At 42.6% G+C, this 17203-nt stretch overlaps 1 protein-coding gene across 7 annotated transcripts in view; it reads left to right on the plus strand.

Annotated features, from left to right (window-relative positions):
- Positions 1–17203, plus strand: part of LOC148646103 (phosphofurin acidic cluster sorting protein 2-like) — an 87097-nt gene that overhangs the window by 29635 nt on the left and 40259 nt on the right. For all 7 annotated transcript variants that reach the window (XM_088609954.1, XM_088609956.1, XM_088609959.1 and 4 more), the window contains exon 2: positions 9207–9294. In XM_088609954.1, the coding sequence (XP_088466080.1) occupies positions 9207–9294 (88 nt within the window). The remainder of the gene's footprint in view (positions 1–9206; positions 9295–17203) is intronic.

Genomic DNA, 17203 nt, shown 5'->3' on the forward strand with positions numbered 1-17203 from the left:
TTAAGGATCAATTCCTTAATCGGTAATGAATTGGAGAAAGAGTCCTGCAAAAACATGCTTTACTATAACCAGGGTTGACTACAACTGGTTCTAATATAAAATAATTTGCAGAAATAAACATTAGTATCAAACAGGTTTAATCATAAATGCTGTGTTCTGTTTCTCAAATGCATTTCACATGACCTGAATTATAAATGATATCGGCATTTTCTAGTGCTTATCTGACATACAGACATGGTGCCCAAAGCTGTTGATGTATTAAATGTATACATACGCTGAGGCATCCCGTCAGGCTTGTGTGCCTTTGACAAGGTAGTTAGCAGTCTGGTGATGTTCCTGGGGATTAGTTCTGCATTTTGTGCTCAATCCTCGATTTGAAGCTGTGAGTTTGAGCTGCCAGCCTTCTCCTTTTTTTTCCAGACAAAAACACTTGTTTTGCTTTGCTCGCCCCAGCCTCTGCACCTCCTTCATATTCAAGATGTGTGTCTAGTTTCGTCACCACGTCCCTGAGTGTAGACATTTCCGATCGGGAGCCACTGAACCAAGCTGCCTGTTCAGAAACAGCATCTGGGCACCATGAGGGTGAGCAAACTGGCCAGATGAGTGTTTTGCTGTGTAGGCGACTTGCCTTTAACAATCATCTCCTGTTTGTAAAGCAGGTAGAAACACTAAAGTCTGAAGCCCTGACCTGGTGTTGTGATACATGAAATATATGCTTCTATGAAGCTCCGACATCTGGGACGCCAATGTTCTCGCAAGATCCGCCTAATCTCCAAATTCCTGGAAGCAGCCATGTAGTACATAATATCTATTCCATACGTCTTGTTTAATCTGAATCTCCATTATCCCCAAGTGATTCTTGCACAAACAGAAGGCAGCAGCCATTTAAGCCAGCACCTGGAAAAATATTTTATTATGGCACATATAAATCAACCTGTGTGATCTTCATAATCGTGGTGGGTCATTGTGATCTACAGGAATTCTCCGGGAGGCAATAATGTTGTTCTGGCGCTTATAGGAAAGTATGCATGGTTTTTTTTCAGGTGATTGTACAACTTAGGTATCACATTGATTCTGAGTTGTTGAATGAGGAGCGGAGGCTTTTTTTTTAACCAGGATGGGTGGGGTGCAGGTGCTACTGGAGTTATTTTAAGGTAGTGCACGTTTCCCCTTGGGTGCCACTGAATTTATTATTGCCGGGAAAAGAGGTGGAGTTAGGTGTGGGTATTCTGCAAAGAATAGCTGGCCCTAGAGGGGTGTGATGGGCAACTGTGTGCCGAGACTCTTGGCAATGGTAGTGAGTCCTCCCTGGGCACCGCAGTCTGGCTGGTGACTTTAGAGGGGACGTCTGACACTTGAACGTCTTCGGGTCTTGAGCAGGGTAGGAGCACTGCAGCAGACAGCAGGAGAGCGAGTAGGCGCAAGCGCCCACGGTCTGGACCTGGTCCAGCTGGCCTCGGCCCACAGTGATGACGGAGGCCACAAGGCGGCAACATGGATCCCCATGTTAACATCTGCGGGGGTCGCTCAACTTGTTTCACTGGGCCACAGTGCTGTGCGGAGCACTTCCATCATTTATCTCTTCTGTGCTGTTTCAGTCTTATGTTACTTAAATGTAGGACATTATATTTGCTTACTAAGCACTTTCCTAGTGTGTGTACCAATTTAATCTCAAGAACAAGCGTTCTGTACTAAATGCCAAAACTGCTGTCTAATTAGCTACGAGTTAGGATAACTCATTATAAGCCTCAAGTAAGGATAACTCGGGATAAGCCATTAGATACTTTTATGTCCTACAGGACACTGTATCTATACCTATTAATATGTGATGTTGCATCTTTCCAGAATATTTGTAAATTGTTTATTGCACAGTGTGTAATTCAGTTGCCCTTTTTCCAGTTGTATAGGGTTGCTGGCTGCTGGGGCAGCCCACAGTTGTCTCTCAGGGAAAAGTGTTTTTTAATCAGCCTAATAAAATAACGTAATCCTAGAGGGTTTCCTCCTCCAGAGGGGTGTATTCTTGCAGTCTAGAAGTCATCAGTCACTTTCCTGTTTTCGTCCTCTGGATTTGAACTGCAGGTAGAGTCGTCTATTGATCCTTGTCTGATTATTACAGCGAACTCGTACCAGCACTGCACGCGTGTTCTAGAATTGCATTCCTTTACGTCAGAGGCGTTCTCCACGGACAGGCTAGGTTTCGTGTGAATTATTGGTCTGCTGAATCCTCCGAAGCTCTTAGGCTTACAATATTTTCTAAACTCTCCTCTTCTGTTTAAAATGAGCATCGCTGTGTGGAAGTGCTGTAAGAATCTTTTATTTTCTGCTACATTTTGCTATTGAAATTAATTGGATGGATTGGTGCCTTAGGGATAACCTGGCGCCATTACAGTATTCAAAAGCAGCTGCAGCTTTTATCACTAGTATGTTTTATTTCTGGGAGAGAATCATTCCCCAAAAGATAGTGTCTGCAGACCATTACATTATCATTGCAGCTGCATCATCTTTTCAGCTGTGAAAAGACTTGTATTCTTCAGTACAGGCCTACGTGACCTGTAGCATGAAATCACCCAGGCAGTCAAGGAACAAGAAGAAGCATTTTGTTGGTGAGGCCGTTGGTGTTTTTTGTGGCAGTTTTTATTAGACCTTTTTGTTAATTGTAGTGAGGAAATAGTGCAGGATCTTGTCTACCTACTGCCCAACCTTCAGCAGATGTGGAGGATATCTCTTACTTTGGCCACCGCAGGCATTGTTTCCAATACTTGTTAGCAACCTGAGGTTTTCTGGGTGATTTAGACGTAGGCCTCTGAATTGCCTTGTCTGTACATATTGTATACAAAGAGTAACTATGTTTATGCGTAACTTGTGTGTTGCATGTAGTGTAGTGTTTGTCTTGTTGTCATTAATAAATATTTGCTTAACAAAGTGTTCTTGGATAATTACTCCTTTCACCAATGCTTTTCCAGAGAACAAAGAATTCACATGTCGCTGACTATTCGAGCAGCTCAGGTATATTCTGTGTTTCGTAATTGAGATATCATTTACAAGTGGGGGTTATGATCACTTATTTTATTATTGACTAATCCGCTCGGTCAGTTCCTGCTTATTCTCCGTTTTCGTAAAATACCCCATTTGTAACAATATCGTACAGTTGTTTCTTAAAGGAAGTTAGGATACAGTAGCTCGTTCCAGACTCCCCCAGCATCAGAGATCTATCACGGAAAGCAGACTGGGAAGCGGACGGTTTCTGTGACTGACGGTACCGTAAGCGAGGGATCCTGGGAGGGAGTGTGTATTTGTGGCTGACTTGGACTCCTGGCTCTGTGGTCCTCTTCTCTGCTCATTCATCTCTTCGAGAACATCTCTTGACCGGTGTGCCCGCCAGCTCCCCACCGGGAGTTTTTACACTGTCAGCATCCTTCAGAGCTGAAGGGGTCAGAGAGAACACGATTAAGGAACATTAGAAGGGTATGTTCTCTGCAGCTTAAGGGTATTCGTAAAGGCAAAAGAAGAAGGCAGTTTACTAACAGACAGTCAGAATTCTTTCTGTTCGAGCACAAGGAGACCTTCAGGTTCCATCCTGTGCAAGCAATTGAAAAGTAGTAAAATATTCTACCCTCCCTACCATGAAGAAATGACAGCACGCCTGAGAAAGTGCTGCAGAATGAGATGGCTCTAGCCTTAAAATGTACATGGCTCACGTAAAAGACTGTAAATGGAATGAATGGTGAACCGGAATGAATGGTATTGCTGAAACCACGCTGTCCACATCTGTGTTGAAGTATAGAAGCTTAGAGTGGATTAAACGATGAGGCTCTCAAACTTAGATTTTGGTTTTCCAGTGTGTTTTTTTTTTTGCAAACATCTGAGGGCACAATAACTTTTTGAAATGGTTTCTCGTAAAGTGTGATGAATTGTTTGGGAAAGATGGAAAAATGTTATGCAGGCCAAGTAAAAGGCTGGTTCTTGGCATAAAGGTTTTTAGGTGTTTGTGAGGACAGATAGCAGTCTCGGTTTATCACATGATTTGCAGGCGGGTTTGACTGTGCTGCTTTGTAAACCTGAAATGTCTGTTCAGCATCCCAATTCAAATCAAAGCCATGGATTGAGACACCAATAATTTTATGCATTAATGGATCTTGATGCATATCATTGGATCTTATCAAAGAAAGGAATGTCCTAATTTTCATAGTGTGAACCAACTTGCAAGTAGCAGAATATTAAACAGCTTGAAGAAAAGACTAAAGTTGAATGATTTTGAAGTAAAAATATTTGTGGAGTAGGCAGTACAGTTGTTTGGATCCATACAAGCTACTGAGATCACAGTGGTTTATGAAAGTTGTATATAAACTGACTGAAAAGGATTTTTATTTTCCACTTCTTATCAACTAGGAAACAGATGGCTCACCTATGTATATTCCCTCGTGAGATTTTTTTTTCTTCTTAAAATACTGGACATAGATGTAAAATGTCTTCAGTGTTTTTGTGATTATACAGTGCATTTACAGGGTTTTTTTCTGGCCTGAATGCAAAATCTTTATAACTAAATCCTCCCCAGATGGACAAACCAGATTAGGGTTCCTGTCTTTTTTTTAGAGAACCTTTCAGTATGAAAGTACGTGCTGGCTTGCTGTGAAATGCTGTTGCTTCAGAAGGAAAACCAGGGCTGTGCTGACCCAGCTGGCAGCCTTACAGCACCAGGAGTGTTACTGTCTGATTGAACAGACTGGCCACTCTGCTCCAGCACTAGAGGTCCAAAAAGAGGTCTCCAACTGAGAACCTGGTTTACATTAGAAGCAACAGAAACAAGCACTGGGGATTTTAAACTCAGTACTCAGACTCTGGATAAGATAAGATCACTTTTATTAGCCATAAACAATTTTTTTGCGTTAGGAATTTGTCTTTTCGCATACTCCAGCTTGCTCTCCATGAGACAGACAGGCACTCAGATAAGCTTGGGGTCAGAGCGCAGGGTCAGCACTTCATCCGGCACCCCTGGGGCAGCTGGGGTTAAGGGCCTTGCTCAGGGGCCCCACGGAGTAGGATTCCTCTGCCGGCCGTGGGATTTGAACTGGCAATCTTCTAGCCACAGGTGTAGATCCTCACATCTTTTTACATTTGGACTTTTTTTGCATTGCTGCTATTTAAAATAAATTGATCTTCCACTTTTTTTATTAACTCAAAAAGGGAACAGGTACGCAGCCCTGTAGGGCAGAAATCTGTAGTACACGCCTGGCAGAATGGCCTTGGACTCTGTGCAGATCGTGTCAAGCAGTGGGAATGTGCTCGCTTTGAAGAGGAAGAGCAGAAAAACGCTTCAAATGTTTTATTCTGGGTGTGGGGCTGTTGAGCTATGCAAACCAGGTTTAGCATTTTCAGCTTGAATTGAGAAATTAATATTTTGATGCGGGATGTAGCTTGAATGACAGTTGCCCATCCAGCCTGTCTTGAGGTGAGTTATTGATCTCCAAATGGAACAAACCATTTATTTAGACCTCCAGCTATCTCTCCTGCATGGTGGTGATGACCTTTCTAGTATTTGTGATAAGGAAACAGGAGACCTGAAGTGAAGCTGTCTTCAGTCTGCCTTTGCCTGCTAATGTAAGGACAGTAGTCAGGGGTGTTGGATCATCGGTGAGACAGTGGGGTGAAACAAGTCTGACAGGCAGGATGATGGTACCTAACTAATGAGGTTAAGCACTGATAGAGTTCTAGAGTTCCTGTAAGATATGAATAGCCTGGATTGACAAGCATTCTAGAATATCTAGAACAGTTCTTTGTGAAGAACTGACACAAAGAATTCCCAGGGAGAAAGGGCTGTTCTACACAGTTCCGGAACACTGTGTACAGTTTTGTTCACCAAATGTGTAGAAAAGGACTGAAAGGAAGGTCCTGCACAGAGAGGTTAACGGAAGTGAGTTTCTTTACTCATAGAACAGAGGACATTACAAGGGCACTTTACACAAATATTAAAGTTAAGCCAGACGGCTGCCTTGGGGTAAAGAGTGAAACAGGAATCCAAGGACACAAGTAGAAACTTAAGAGGGAGTGTGCATTTTATGACTCCAGTCAGGAAGTAGTTCTTTACACAAAGGGTTGTGGAGGTCTGGAACTGACTGCCCAGCCATGTTACTGAATCAGATTCTCCGGTATCCTCCAGAAACTGCCTGGTTTGTGTAGTCGGACCAATAAGCTACTTGCGACCTAGTTTTTTGTGATTTTCAGCCAATGCGAGGTGCAAAACAAATGGATTCAATGTGACTTTTTCTGAATGATTAACCCGTTGAGAGGGGACTCCTCAAGCTTGGGTTTCAAAAGTGACCGGAAGGAGTTATCTACAGTAGTACAGTCCAATTTAGTGAAGAGTTTGTACTGTTGCTGTCAGCAAAACTGGACATGTTACAGTGTAATTGAGCTGGTAAAAACAACGCTGCTCACCACTGTTCTGTATTAGATCTGTAGTTCAAACAGTTGAATTGATTGGTGCTGGCATGTCATTGACAACCTGCAGCCAAATGCAAGTGTTGGTCCAGGTCTGATTTTGTTAAAGGTGCACAGTAGCACCACATTCCAGGTTGCTTAAGAAAATAAACCCAACTTAGAGGTTTGTTGTTTTTTTTTTTGTTAAAGCAGCCAAGGGAATTGTAACTAGGTCACCAAAAATTAGCTAACAAGCAAGTGTCCGTTGACGTAAGTGGAAACATTTGTGAGAGAATTTGTTTGCGAGAGAAATACTCCAGATGCACTGTGCCTGGAGTCCACAAAAACAAAAGTCTCAAGCCCAACTTTAAGATGCCCCAGAAAATAAAATCGAAAGTAGGAGGTGCCCTGATGCACCAGTGGGTCTCAAGCCCATCTAGATCTTTGTGCCTCCCTTTTTATTTTCCTTCAAGGGCTCATGCTTGGAGATGCTGCCCTGTTCAGTCCACACATCACAGCTCTTTAGATTCCCAGGCCTGCTGTGCTCACAGACCAGGTGCTGTGAATGAATAGCTCTGCGCCAGGAGGCGCAAAGAGGAACCGCTGTAGGAGAGACGTAGGGCAACACGTGACGATGCTTCTTGTATTCGGTGGTCAGTGGAAAAGTTAAAACAAGACTTGTTCTGAAATAAGAAAAGGTGGAGAGCCATCTAAAATGTTCATTTCAACAAAGCAGGAAGCCGAGGAGCTGTTGGCACAAGACGTGTGGGATTAATAGCAAATTGCATGCAAATGTTTCTGTCCCCTGCTGAGTTGAATTGTCCCCTGGTTAGGTGAAATGAGCACTGACTTGTGAAATGCTATTTTTGTGCCCTCACACTGAAAGGTTTCGATTTTTAAACCAATGTTCAACTGTTATTTTTTAAATATCTCTTTTGTGCAATCGATTTTCTATTTATGGTGCCTGTTAGCTGTCTGGCTTGGCTAGTGCACCATTCATTGTTTACTGTCCTTCGGATTTGATTTTTTTCTCCCGAATTGATTAAATTGAAATCTGGTGGAGGATTGAGTCATAGTCATCTTGGATGGGTGTCGAGTGTGACAGCGGCTTTGTTCCTGAGATTATTTTGAGGTTTGATGGATGCACGCAGAACCAAAGGCTGTGAAGAAATTACCAGCATTCTTTTCACGCTAAACTTAATTTGCCTTTGACAGTCGCACATCTGTGGAACTGCAACCTGATCAACTCAAGATACAGCTCTTGATTTTCGTATTTAGACTTTCAGAGGCTTGCAATTGCCTTGCTTTTGAAAGCATTTTCAGCTCTTTCTTCTCTAGGTTTGTTTTGCACTGGGGAGAAAATGAACGGGGAAGTGGGCTGACCTCAGTGGAGGTACAGTAGTATGACTGCTGTTTTTTTTAAGATAAGATCACTTTATTGGCCATATACAATTTCATGTATTAGAAGCTGGGGGTCAGAGCACAGGGTCAACCATTTATACGGCGCCCCTGGAGGATTTAAGGGCCTTGCTCAGGGGCCCAACGGAGTAGGATTCCTCTGCTGGCCGCGGGATACAAACCGGCAACCTTCCAGCCACAGGCGCAGATCCTTAGCCACTGAGCTAACGCACCACCCCAAAGTTTCTGTACTTTGTGGACTTGAACCCAGACCATCACCAGCTGCAGATTAGTCAGGGGATTTGAACCCTGATCCCCAGAGACCACAGGCCAGCGCACTACACTTCAAGCTACAGCGCCGTAGTCATAGTAGTCATTTTGTCATAGCAGGAGTGCTTAACTGCAGAAAATGTTGAGTAAAATTTGCTGTAATCATTATCTTGTAAGTGGGTTACACATTTCTTTGAGGTTGCTAACTTTGTTTCAAGAAATACTTTTTGGAACCAATAGGGAGGTGTTTTCCTGCATGCAAATATACTGTACATGCAAGCGAGGTCCGTGTGGATACAAGTTAAACAGTTTGATTCATGGTTGACACCTCATTGAGTTATTAAAGCAGAAATGAAACCTGAACTCTGAGATCGGAGAACCTCTGAACTGAATTTCTATCGGACAGTCCTAAGCTACCATCACTCAAAATCGTGTAATGAAAAGCAAGGGTCTCTGTGCTGTCTAGGTCTGGGGGGGAGTTAGTGCTTTCTCAGCCTGGGCTACTTTGTCATGCACATCCCCTGCTTTGTCGGACTCATGACTGATCACTGGAAATTGACTAGACACCCCCCCACCCCTCCCCCGGCGAGAAGCAGGAAGAGGTCACGAAGGGGCAGAGAGAAGGAGCAAGGTGCCAGTCCAGCACTTTTCTGTTTACTGTTTTCTTGCGCAGTTAAGCTTTTGCTATGCTCACTGCACACAATAAACTTGAACTCCTTGCTCAGAGAAAATGTCACATCCTTTGTTTATTTGTCCCCCATCTGGAGCACACAGATTCACCTTGAAAGTGCCACTAATAATAGAGCTGCAGTGTTACCAGGTGAAGAGAGAGAATCTGTTTGAATCCATTAGAGGGTGCAGTGTAAAGTGAAGTTCACATGGGTAGAAGAGAAGGAGGTATTGGTTTCAAGTGTTTACTGATCTGTGACGGCCAGCGCGCAGCTTTTTTTCCTGTGCCTTCAAATATTTTTCCTTCTCGCACATAATTATTCCGCAGACTGATGCAAGTTTTCCAGCTGAACGGTGGGAGTTTGCTGAACAGCGTTCCTGTTCTTGTCACTGATGGATCTCTGCACACGTGGTGAATGGCACTAGAATTTCTCCTTGTTCTCTCTTTGCAGGTTATGCAGTCTCACCCTGAAGAAGCTGATCGTCCTTAAAGAACTGGATAAAGACCTCAGCTCGGTGGTAATCGCTGTTAAAATACAGGTGAGAAATGGGTAGGTTGCACAGTGGGAAAGGCAGGTGATTCTAGGCCCCACGTTTTTTGCAGTAATTGGAATGAGGCCGCGCACACGTCAGACAGATATTTTCTCGTACTGTGCAGCTCATTTTTATCTGCATCTCAAAATGTTTACATCGTTGAAGGCTCTGGGTGAAAAGATTTGCAAATCTAAATTTCTACTGTAAATAGGCATTTTTTTAAAGGGTGCATTTCCATTTAGGAGCCAAAGAGAGACACTAATTTATGTGGCATTTAATCTGCCACTAAAGTGTAGCTTCACCTGGGTGATGTGCTGCAGCCATTATCCACGAGCAGCCCCACTTCACAGCAGATCAGGTGGAGAAGTGAGAAATGGTTTCACCATTGTACAACCCCGCTCTTGTCTCTGGTACCTTAATGTGGAGTGGAATTTAGCAGTGAACCAACAGGGTTAATATCCCTTCTCTTATAAATGGTGCCATTGGATCTTTAGTTACCAAATATTGAGAAGCTCATTTTGGGGACGAGCACGTTCCACTGGTCCCCCAACTCGCCTTACAGCAGCCATCTGGTTTTCCCTGGCTCTCTCCTATCCCCGTGCTGGCTGAGCCTCCCAGGTCTAATGACATACAGCTACAAGGTGGTAACTCTGCTGCCTAATGACCTATAACTTAGGATGTGAGACCAGGTATATGAAATTATGCGTTGATTAACGGCTCAATCTGTGGGTCGTTCTGGGGACTAAATAAAATAGAAAGCCTCAAAAAGGGAATCTTGTGTTACTCGCTCGATTCTGAGGTCCTGTTTTGAATTAAGCGGCCGATTCGCGTTTTCGGCAAATCTGACCGTGCACGTTCGGATTCGGAGGAACCTGGGTAGGTCAAGCTGTACCTACCGAGCTCGGCTGGCCTCCCCGCAGTGAGCTGCAGTGATTGTAGGAGCTGTTCGCTCAGTGAGCGATGCTGCTCGGTGCTCAGCACTAGCCAGCTCTGCCTACAGAGCCTCTGTGCTGGAGTCATACCGTGCTGTACCTACTGGAGTTCTCCTCACCATCGCCATGACCATCTCTTCCATTTTCATTTTTTTTTTTACTGTGTTTCTCTGAAATCATACTGCATAACAAGGTTAATTAACTTCAGTCTTGTCACCGGAGTTCTTTTGTTAAGCAAGAGTTATGTTTAATGTTAAAAAAATGCAGACGTGGCAAAATGGATTTGGGGTGGTTTTCAGCTTCTGTTACAGGTGATGAAGTAACGGAACGCAGCACTGAAACACTGTGACTGTGATCTTTTTTTCTTGTCTGATTGGTCTTTAAGCAGTGTTGGGGTGAGAGCTGGGGTAGATGGTATGAGTCTTCCATAGGCTTTCTGAAGCTTTGCATGTGACACAGGCTGACTGGAGGCAGTCCTGGGTAAATGATTTCCTCAAAGGGTCACTTTGTTTGCCTCATTTCTAGGAACACACCTCGTGATCAGAGGAACTAGCCAGTGAATTGTAATTTTCTAGCATGCGTTGCAGGTTTGGTAAACTGATCATACTGTATATGTACAAAATGTGACATTTCCAGTTGACAAGTAAGAGGTTTATTCCGTGCTGAAAAGAGAAGAAAGAAAATGCACATTTTCGGCTGTGGAACCTTCTTCGGGTGTAAGGCTTACCCCCTTAAACCTGAAGAAGGCTCCACAGCCAAAACGTTGTTTCCTTTCTTCTCTTTTCAGCCTGGAATAAACCTAGGACTTGTTCCTTTGCAGCATACGCCTGCTGACGCAGCTCCCCACCTGAGCTGTTTCCAGTTAACTGTGCTTTCAGTGAACTGCTTTGTTTCTGTCCTGTTATATATGTGTTTAACTTTTGAAAAGAATGAAATACACACTTCAATTCAAGAACTTACTGTTCAGCTTAGGAATGTCTAAAATGCCCAATAAAAAGAAAATTGACCATTGAACATAAATGACTACTTTCAGTCTGCGTAGATGGTTGCCAAAGTCATTGCCATTAAGACACCAGCCATGTGTACAATAAAAAAAATTACAATCCACCCCCCCACCTTCCCTATTTACACTGTGTAACTTTTCTCATTTTCTGTAGTGTGCGTTTTCCCCATGGTGCTTTTGCCCAGGTGTTTTCTCATTTGCATCACCCTTGTAGCTTCGGTTCCTCTCCAGAACGTTTTCCCTTTCCAGGAGGAGAAAGGTATCTCCCGCTTTTGTCGTTTTTCTCATCTCTCCAGGGCTTTGATGCTTCACTGCATGAAAGCCCTCTGCAGCTAACTGTAGTCGCACATCCCCCAAAAATGGCCTCATGAACAGCTTCCCCGGCAAGTGCACGAAAAGTGCCCAGGTGGCAGGTCCTGTTTTCTGTTTTTTTTAATCAGTCACTTTGCAAATCCCAAAAGGTAGGACTTTGATTCTCACCCTCGTTCTTGCTACTGTAAGATGGAGTGGTACTGTCCAAGTACAGTATACCATGTTGGTAATGTTTTGCTATTCAAGGGAAAAGTTTCTCCACCTTTTCTCAGCACCTGTCCCTTTTGTCACAGAATTTGCATTCAGCCAAAGCCGTAGTATAAAATGAACACTTCTAATTGTCTGAAATTTTTAGCACTTACCTGTAATTTACATACAGTAATGATGATCAAAGTTTGTCATTTTTGCTCTCAGAAACCTGGACCTGAGCTCCCAACATTCATAATGAACCCCCGATTGTAGAAAAATTTGTTCCGATCTCAGTAGCTCTCTCCACCCATTTTTGTGCAACTGGACTTGGATAGTGAGTGCATCTATCTTGGACATTTCTATCTTGAGCTGAAGAGTTGTTTTTTTTCCTGAAAAATCCTAGAAAGCCGGAAATGATCCACACTAACAAAACAGGCTGCCAGAAAAGGGTTGAAAGGGTTGTTTGTCTTTTCTTTTAAAAATAAGTTTTTTTTAAAGCATAAAAAAGTAGTCATTGTACAGTGACTGCTATAAATTGAATTTCCACATTATAACAGAGTAGTAATTGCTAGGTGACGCAATAAAAACAGCTAGAACCTATTGCAGTGCTTCACAGAAACTAGCAAGACGTGATGGCCAATACCTCCCTTGTTTCTTATTTGAATATTGTGCGTGTTTTTCTTAATTTGCAGTTTCAAGCTTCTGGTGTTGACAGACTTGCTGTTTTCCCCCTCACTGCCTATTCTCTCGTTGCAAGGTTTCTCAGAAAAACAATTGCGCCGTCGCTCTCCAAGGGGCGATGTAGTCTGTCATGATTTACGTGAGCAGAGCATTCAAAATCCAGCTCGGCGTAATCCCCTGGGTCATAATGGAAGGAAAGTAAGTGCTAATGACCCTGACAACCTTTAACAGTAGTGGATCAGTGAAATACCAAAATAATCCCAAATGGGTCTGAAGCAGCTCCTTTCACTTAAAAAAACAAACCAATTTTTTGTGTGTGGGGAGAGATGTGTCTGCTCCCATTGCTTCAAAGCAGTCGTCTGCAAACTGTTCAGTTTGTTTGTGTGTGTGTGTGTGTGTAGTCCTCATTTATTTTTCCCAAGCAGAGTCCTGTTTAAGGTCCCCATGATGAGGGTCTTGAGGGTCTCTTTCAAAAGTAATAAGCTGCTCCTTATTCAGATCCTGGTTCCTAGCTTGTCTGGTATGCCCTTGCTCGCCATGCAGTGCACTTGATTATTCAGCGAACGCTGCAGTGGGACACAAGGTTGAAGGGCAAGCGTTTGGTGCTGATATCTTCTTGTTTGTGCTGATTGGTAATGAACCTGGGTGCTTTTCTCTTCCAAGGAGGTTATCTTATATCTGCAATTGCTAACAGCTCTTCACTAAGAGGTGGTTTACAATGGCAGTTCCTTTATTTCAGCCTCCACGCTGTGAGCAAGGGGGGTAAAGAGGAGATCGATATCAACTTGGAGAAGGAAGGGTTCCCGAACAAGTACTTCTTTATTTGCTCAAATTGTTGCCATTTGTGGGCCTACATTTTAGTTGGTGAATAAGTTTCAGAATGTACAGAATGTTAGCTTGAAAATGCGTACTGAAAGCTCGCTGGTATTTCAAATACAGTATACATTTGTATTTGGAATTGCCAGTTTCTCAGGACTCTGCTTTGCAGGTATTGCTCCTGCACAGCGCCAGAAGAACGAGAATGGTGGAGTATGCTGGTCTGGAAAGTGACACATGACATTTGAACTTTCATAATGTCTGCAAAGGAGAAAATACCAGCCAAAACGTTTATCCTATCAAATGTTTGTATCAAACTTTGGGTTGGGTCTTGGAAACAGTTCTGTATATGAAAGTTGGAAAATTAGTCTGTAAGGAAATTAAAAGCTGTATTCTATATGTAGTGTGAGAACTTCATTCATGAACAGCAAAAGGCTTTTTAATTGTGAAAACACCAGATGGGCATGTGTTTGTATGTCTTCCTTAACCGTTGACAATGGATTTGCTTTAATTGTAAAAGCTTTATATTTTAAGCGATACTAAGTAGGTATTTCTTATTTCTTTGAAATCCATTCAGGATTTTCTTTTCTCGGGAGAACATACAGCGCTGGGAGGCTTTAATCTGCAAGCCATGTTGTCTCTGAAGCGTGAAATATTTCCGTTTCTGCAAAGCAGCCGAAGGAACCCAGCGGTTGGGCTGCGTGGAACTGGGGCATTAAATCCAATTGCCAGCAGGTCTTGCTGCTAAAGACGGCAGCTGGGGCGAAGACGTTTGCACAGGGCCCGAGGCTGGAGCAGCACAGCCCTGCTTGCAGGTATTGGCTGTGTGTTTGTACTCCAGTAAGCGGGCTCTCGGCCACATCTTTAACTTTGAATTCTCACAGCAAGCAAAGCAGGGATTCACTTCCAAATGACAATCTCTGTGACTAATACTAGAGTGGCGCGTTGCTTAAGCATCGCCTAATCCAGCCTGTCAGTCATGCTGATTCTCATGTAAGAGCTCACCCAGTGCTGGAAGGAGATTGACAGAAAACTATTGTATGGTTGAGACAATACTCTTGGGTGACCTTCCCACGTGTTGCTAACTTGCGACACAGGTTACAGTTTAAGCCACTGAGCCCTTTTGTGCTTAAATAGTAGCATCTTATTTACCCCTACATCTCCTGTAGCGGTGTTCCCAAAGAATCGGCGGGATAGTTTAATCCACACGCCCACAGTTTCCTGTGTAAAGACGTATGCCTGTGCATATTTTATCATTGAACTGGCAAGCAGATCCTGAAGGAATGCAAGTATGCATCCTGTTTCTTAATTGGTTCATAATTTTTCCAATTTTTTTTTTCTTTGACTTTGAGGATGAAGGTAAGATACGAATTCTCATCCGCGATAAATGTGCTTTCACGTTTTCGCATTGTGTACCGACATGTGACAGTTATTCTTCTGACCCCTGCTGTGAATTACTAGTGCACATCATGGATTCCATCAACCAGTTCTGAAGTGCAGGATTGAAAACCAAGGTAGAGGTTCATGTGACAACACAGGGGCACAGTTGTTTTGTCGCAGCCTTGGGTTCAATTCCTGGGGTCCCCTCTGCAGTTGGAGTTTGTATGTTCTCCCCTGGTTTGTGTGGGTTTCCTTAGGGTGCTCAGGTTTCCTCCCACAGTCCAAGGACATACAGGTAGTTTAATTGGCTTCTTGTGTGAGTGTGTACGTATTTTTGTTTGTATATGTGTGTCTGCCCTGTGATGAACTGGTGTCCCATCCAGGGTGTATCCTGCCTTGCACCCTTTGCTTGCCGGGATAGGCTCCAGCTCCACCATAACCCTGTATTGGAAGAAGTGGCTAAAAGATGGCTGGATAATAAAGATTCGTTTCTTTGGAGGTCTTAAAATGAATGGAAGGTTGAAATGTTTTTGTTCTAAAAGCATCCGGGTGATGCAAATTGCTGGAAAGACAGTAGAAGATACAGAAAAATGAGAACGAGCGATCTCAGCCATTGCTTCAAAGCCGATTCATTTTAGGATGTTGTGATTTCCCAGAAATCCATTGAGTGCCTGCAAGTTCACAGCATGTGTGACCTGCATAGTCGAAACTGTGACTGCTGAGCTCCTTCTCTCTCTGACACTCCTGCTGTTAAGAGCTTTACTGTTAACCAGCACCCTGAACATCAGGTCATGTTTCAGGCCCACAGAACCAATACAGGTGAGGCAGGGCAGTGTCCTATACCACACTGGAAGACCTGTATTTTTGCTGTGTTTTTCTTAAATTATACAAGGGACTGCCTCTTTTAAAAGTCTTCAATGCAGCTGCTTGCTGTGTTTTGTTCTTGAGAGATTTTGGGTTCTCCAACAGTTCATGATATATTACTTAAAATGCAAAAAAGGAATGTGGATGTATTCCAGTTTTCTTAGTGGAATGTAAACCACTTATTTGTATGGTTTGTGTATACCAGCACTTGAAGATTTTTGTGACAATCTCTACTTTAGCAGGATATTTTACTACCGCAAAGAAAAAGACAGAAATGTAGACATTTATAAACCAGCTGACTATGTAAACAAATTGGTGATCTTTTGACATCAAATAACAATTACAAAATACCACATTCATTACTTTGAAGTTTTCTTTATTATTGTTTTTTACTTATAGGTTACTAATATGTGTTTGCTTGTAGAAATCTAATTCTTTTGAAACCAAAAACATTTTTTTGGTAAGGACGGTTTCTGTGGAATGGTTATTTAATACAAATTATACTGTAAAAAATTCAGTTTTCTGAGCAATACCAAAAGGATTTTATTTTCTGATTTACTTTATTACAGTCTTATAAATTATAACCAAACATAAGTTTTGGTTCTGTTGACTGTTTTTGTGAATCCTCTTGAAGTTAGATGTAATATTCTCAGATATTTCCTGTCCCCCCCCCCCCCAATTTAACAGATTACAAATTCATACCTTCAAATTAAAACGTTTCATCATGTTGTGGTTTTAAGCTCTTTGCGTCAAACGTCAAACATGCATTTTATCCCTAAAGAAGATGGCTAGAATTTTCCAAACAAATGTATATGTAATAAAACCCTTTGGGATGTTTATTCTAATTGAAATGTATGACTCGCCTTTTGTGGTGACCATAGATCTGTCTCTTTCCATAAGTGAATAGATGATCTCTGAAAGTGCATCTGTATGAAGGTCTAATCACACTGTACCGTTTATTGATCAGCTGCATTTTTTTCTGCCCAGCTTTGCTCCATGATATTTGCATTCAGACAGTTACAGTTCAGTCAGATCACTGGGAGTGGATTTTCTGACAGGTTGAAACTAGAGTGTTTGAATAAAATCACAGCTGCCTATTTTGGGGCTGCTTCCTCCCTGCTCCAATATCCACTGTTCGACTCCTACCTCAGACATCTGGCCGTTGTAATGTTCATTAATTATTCAATAAAGAAACAAGCTTTTAATGACCAGCTTATCTCTGCTAATCATTTATTTACATGTGCTCCCTTAACTTTCTTTTACATTTCCTGTCCTGTTGTTATAGCGTTGTAAAGCAAACTGGGATACCACACTATATTAACATCTATTAGTACAATATATTAGAGTTGTATTGCTATATATTGCTACAGTCCTGTGTAATGTTTGCATGTTGTCCACTCATCCTTGTGGTTTTTGTCTAAGAGCTCCAGTCCACCCAGTAGCTGGGCTTCATTCGGTATTCTCCATGACTCTGTGATGATCTCCTGGATCACCAGGGGAGAACGTTTATGCCATCTATCCCAAATTTCACACTGTGTTTCTATGGTGCACTCCAGCTTGCCATAACCCTGACCAGAAAAGGTGGCTTTGTGATAGCAGATGGAAGGTTCATGCTACAGTGTGCAGATTATAGCCCTAAGGGAGAATCATACCTACTTTACTACCCAGAGGAAGAATGCTACCTGCTTGAACTGCAGGAACAGAGCCTTTATTTTTTAAAATGACTTGGCTCCCGCTT

The sequence above is a fragment of the Lepisosteus platostomus genome, chromosome 17, assembly GCF_059453375.1.
Source record: "Lepisosteus platostomus isolate fLepPlt1 chromosome 17, fLepPlt1.hap1, whole genome shotgun sequence".
In the NCBI taxonomy this organism is placed as follows: domain Eukaryota; kingdom Metazoa; phylum Chordata; class Actinopteri; order Semionotiformes; family Lepisosteidae; genus Lepisosteus; species Lepisosteus platostomus.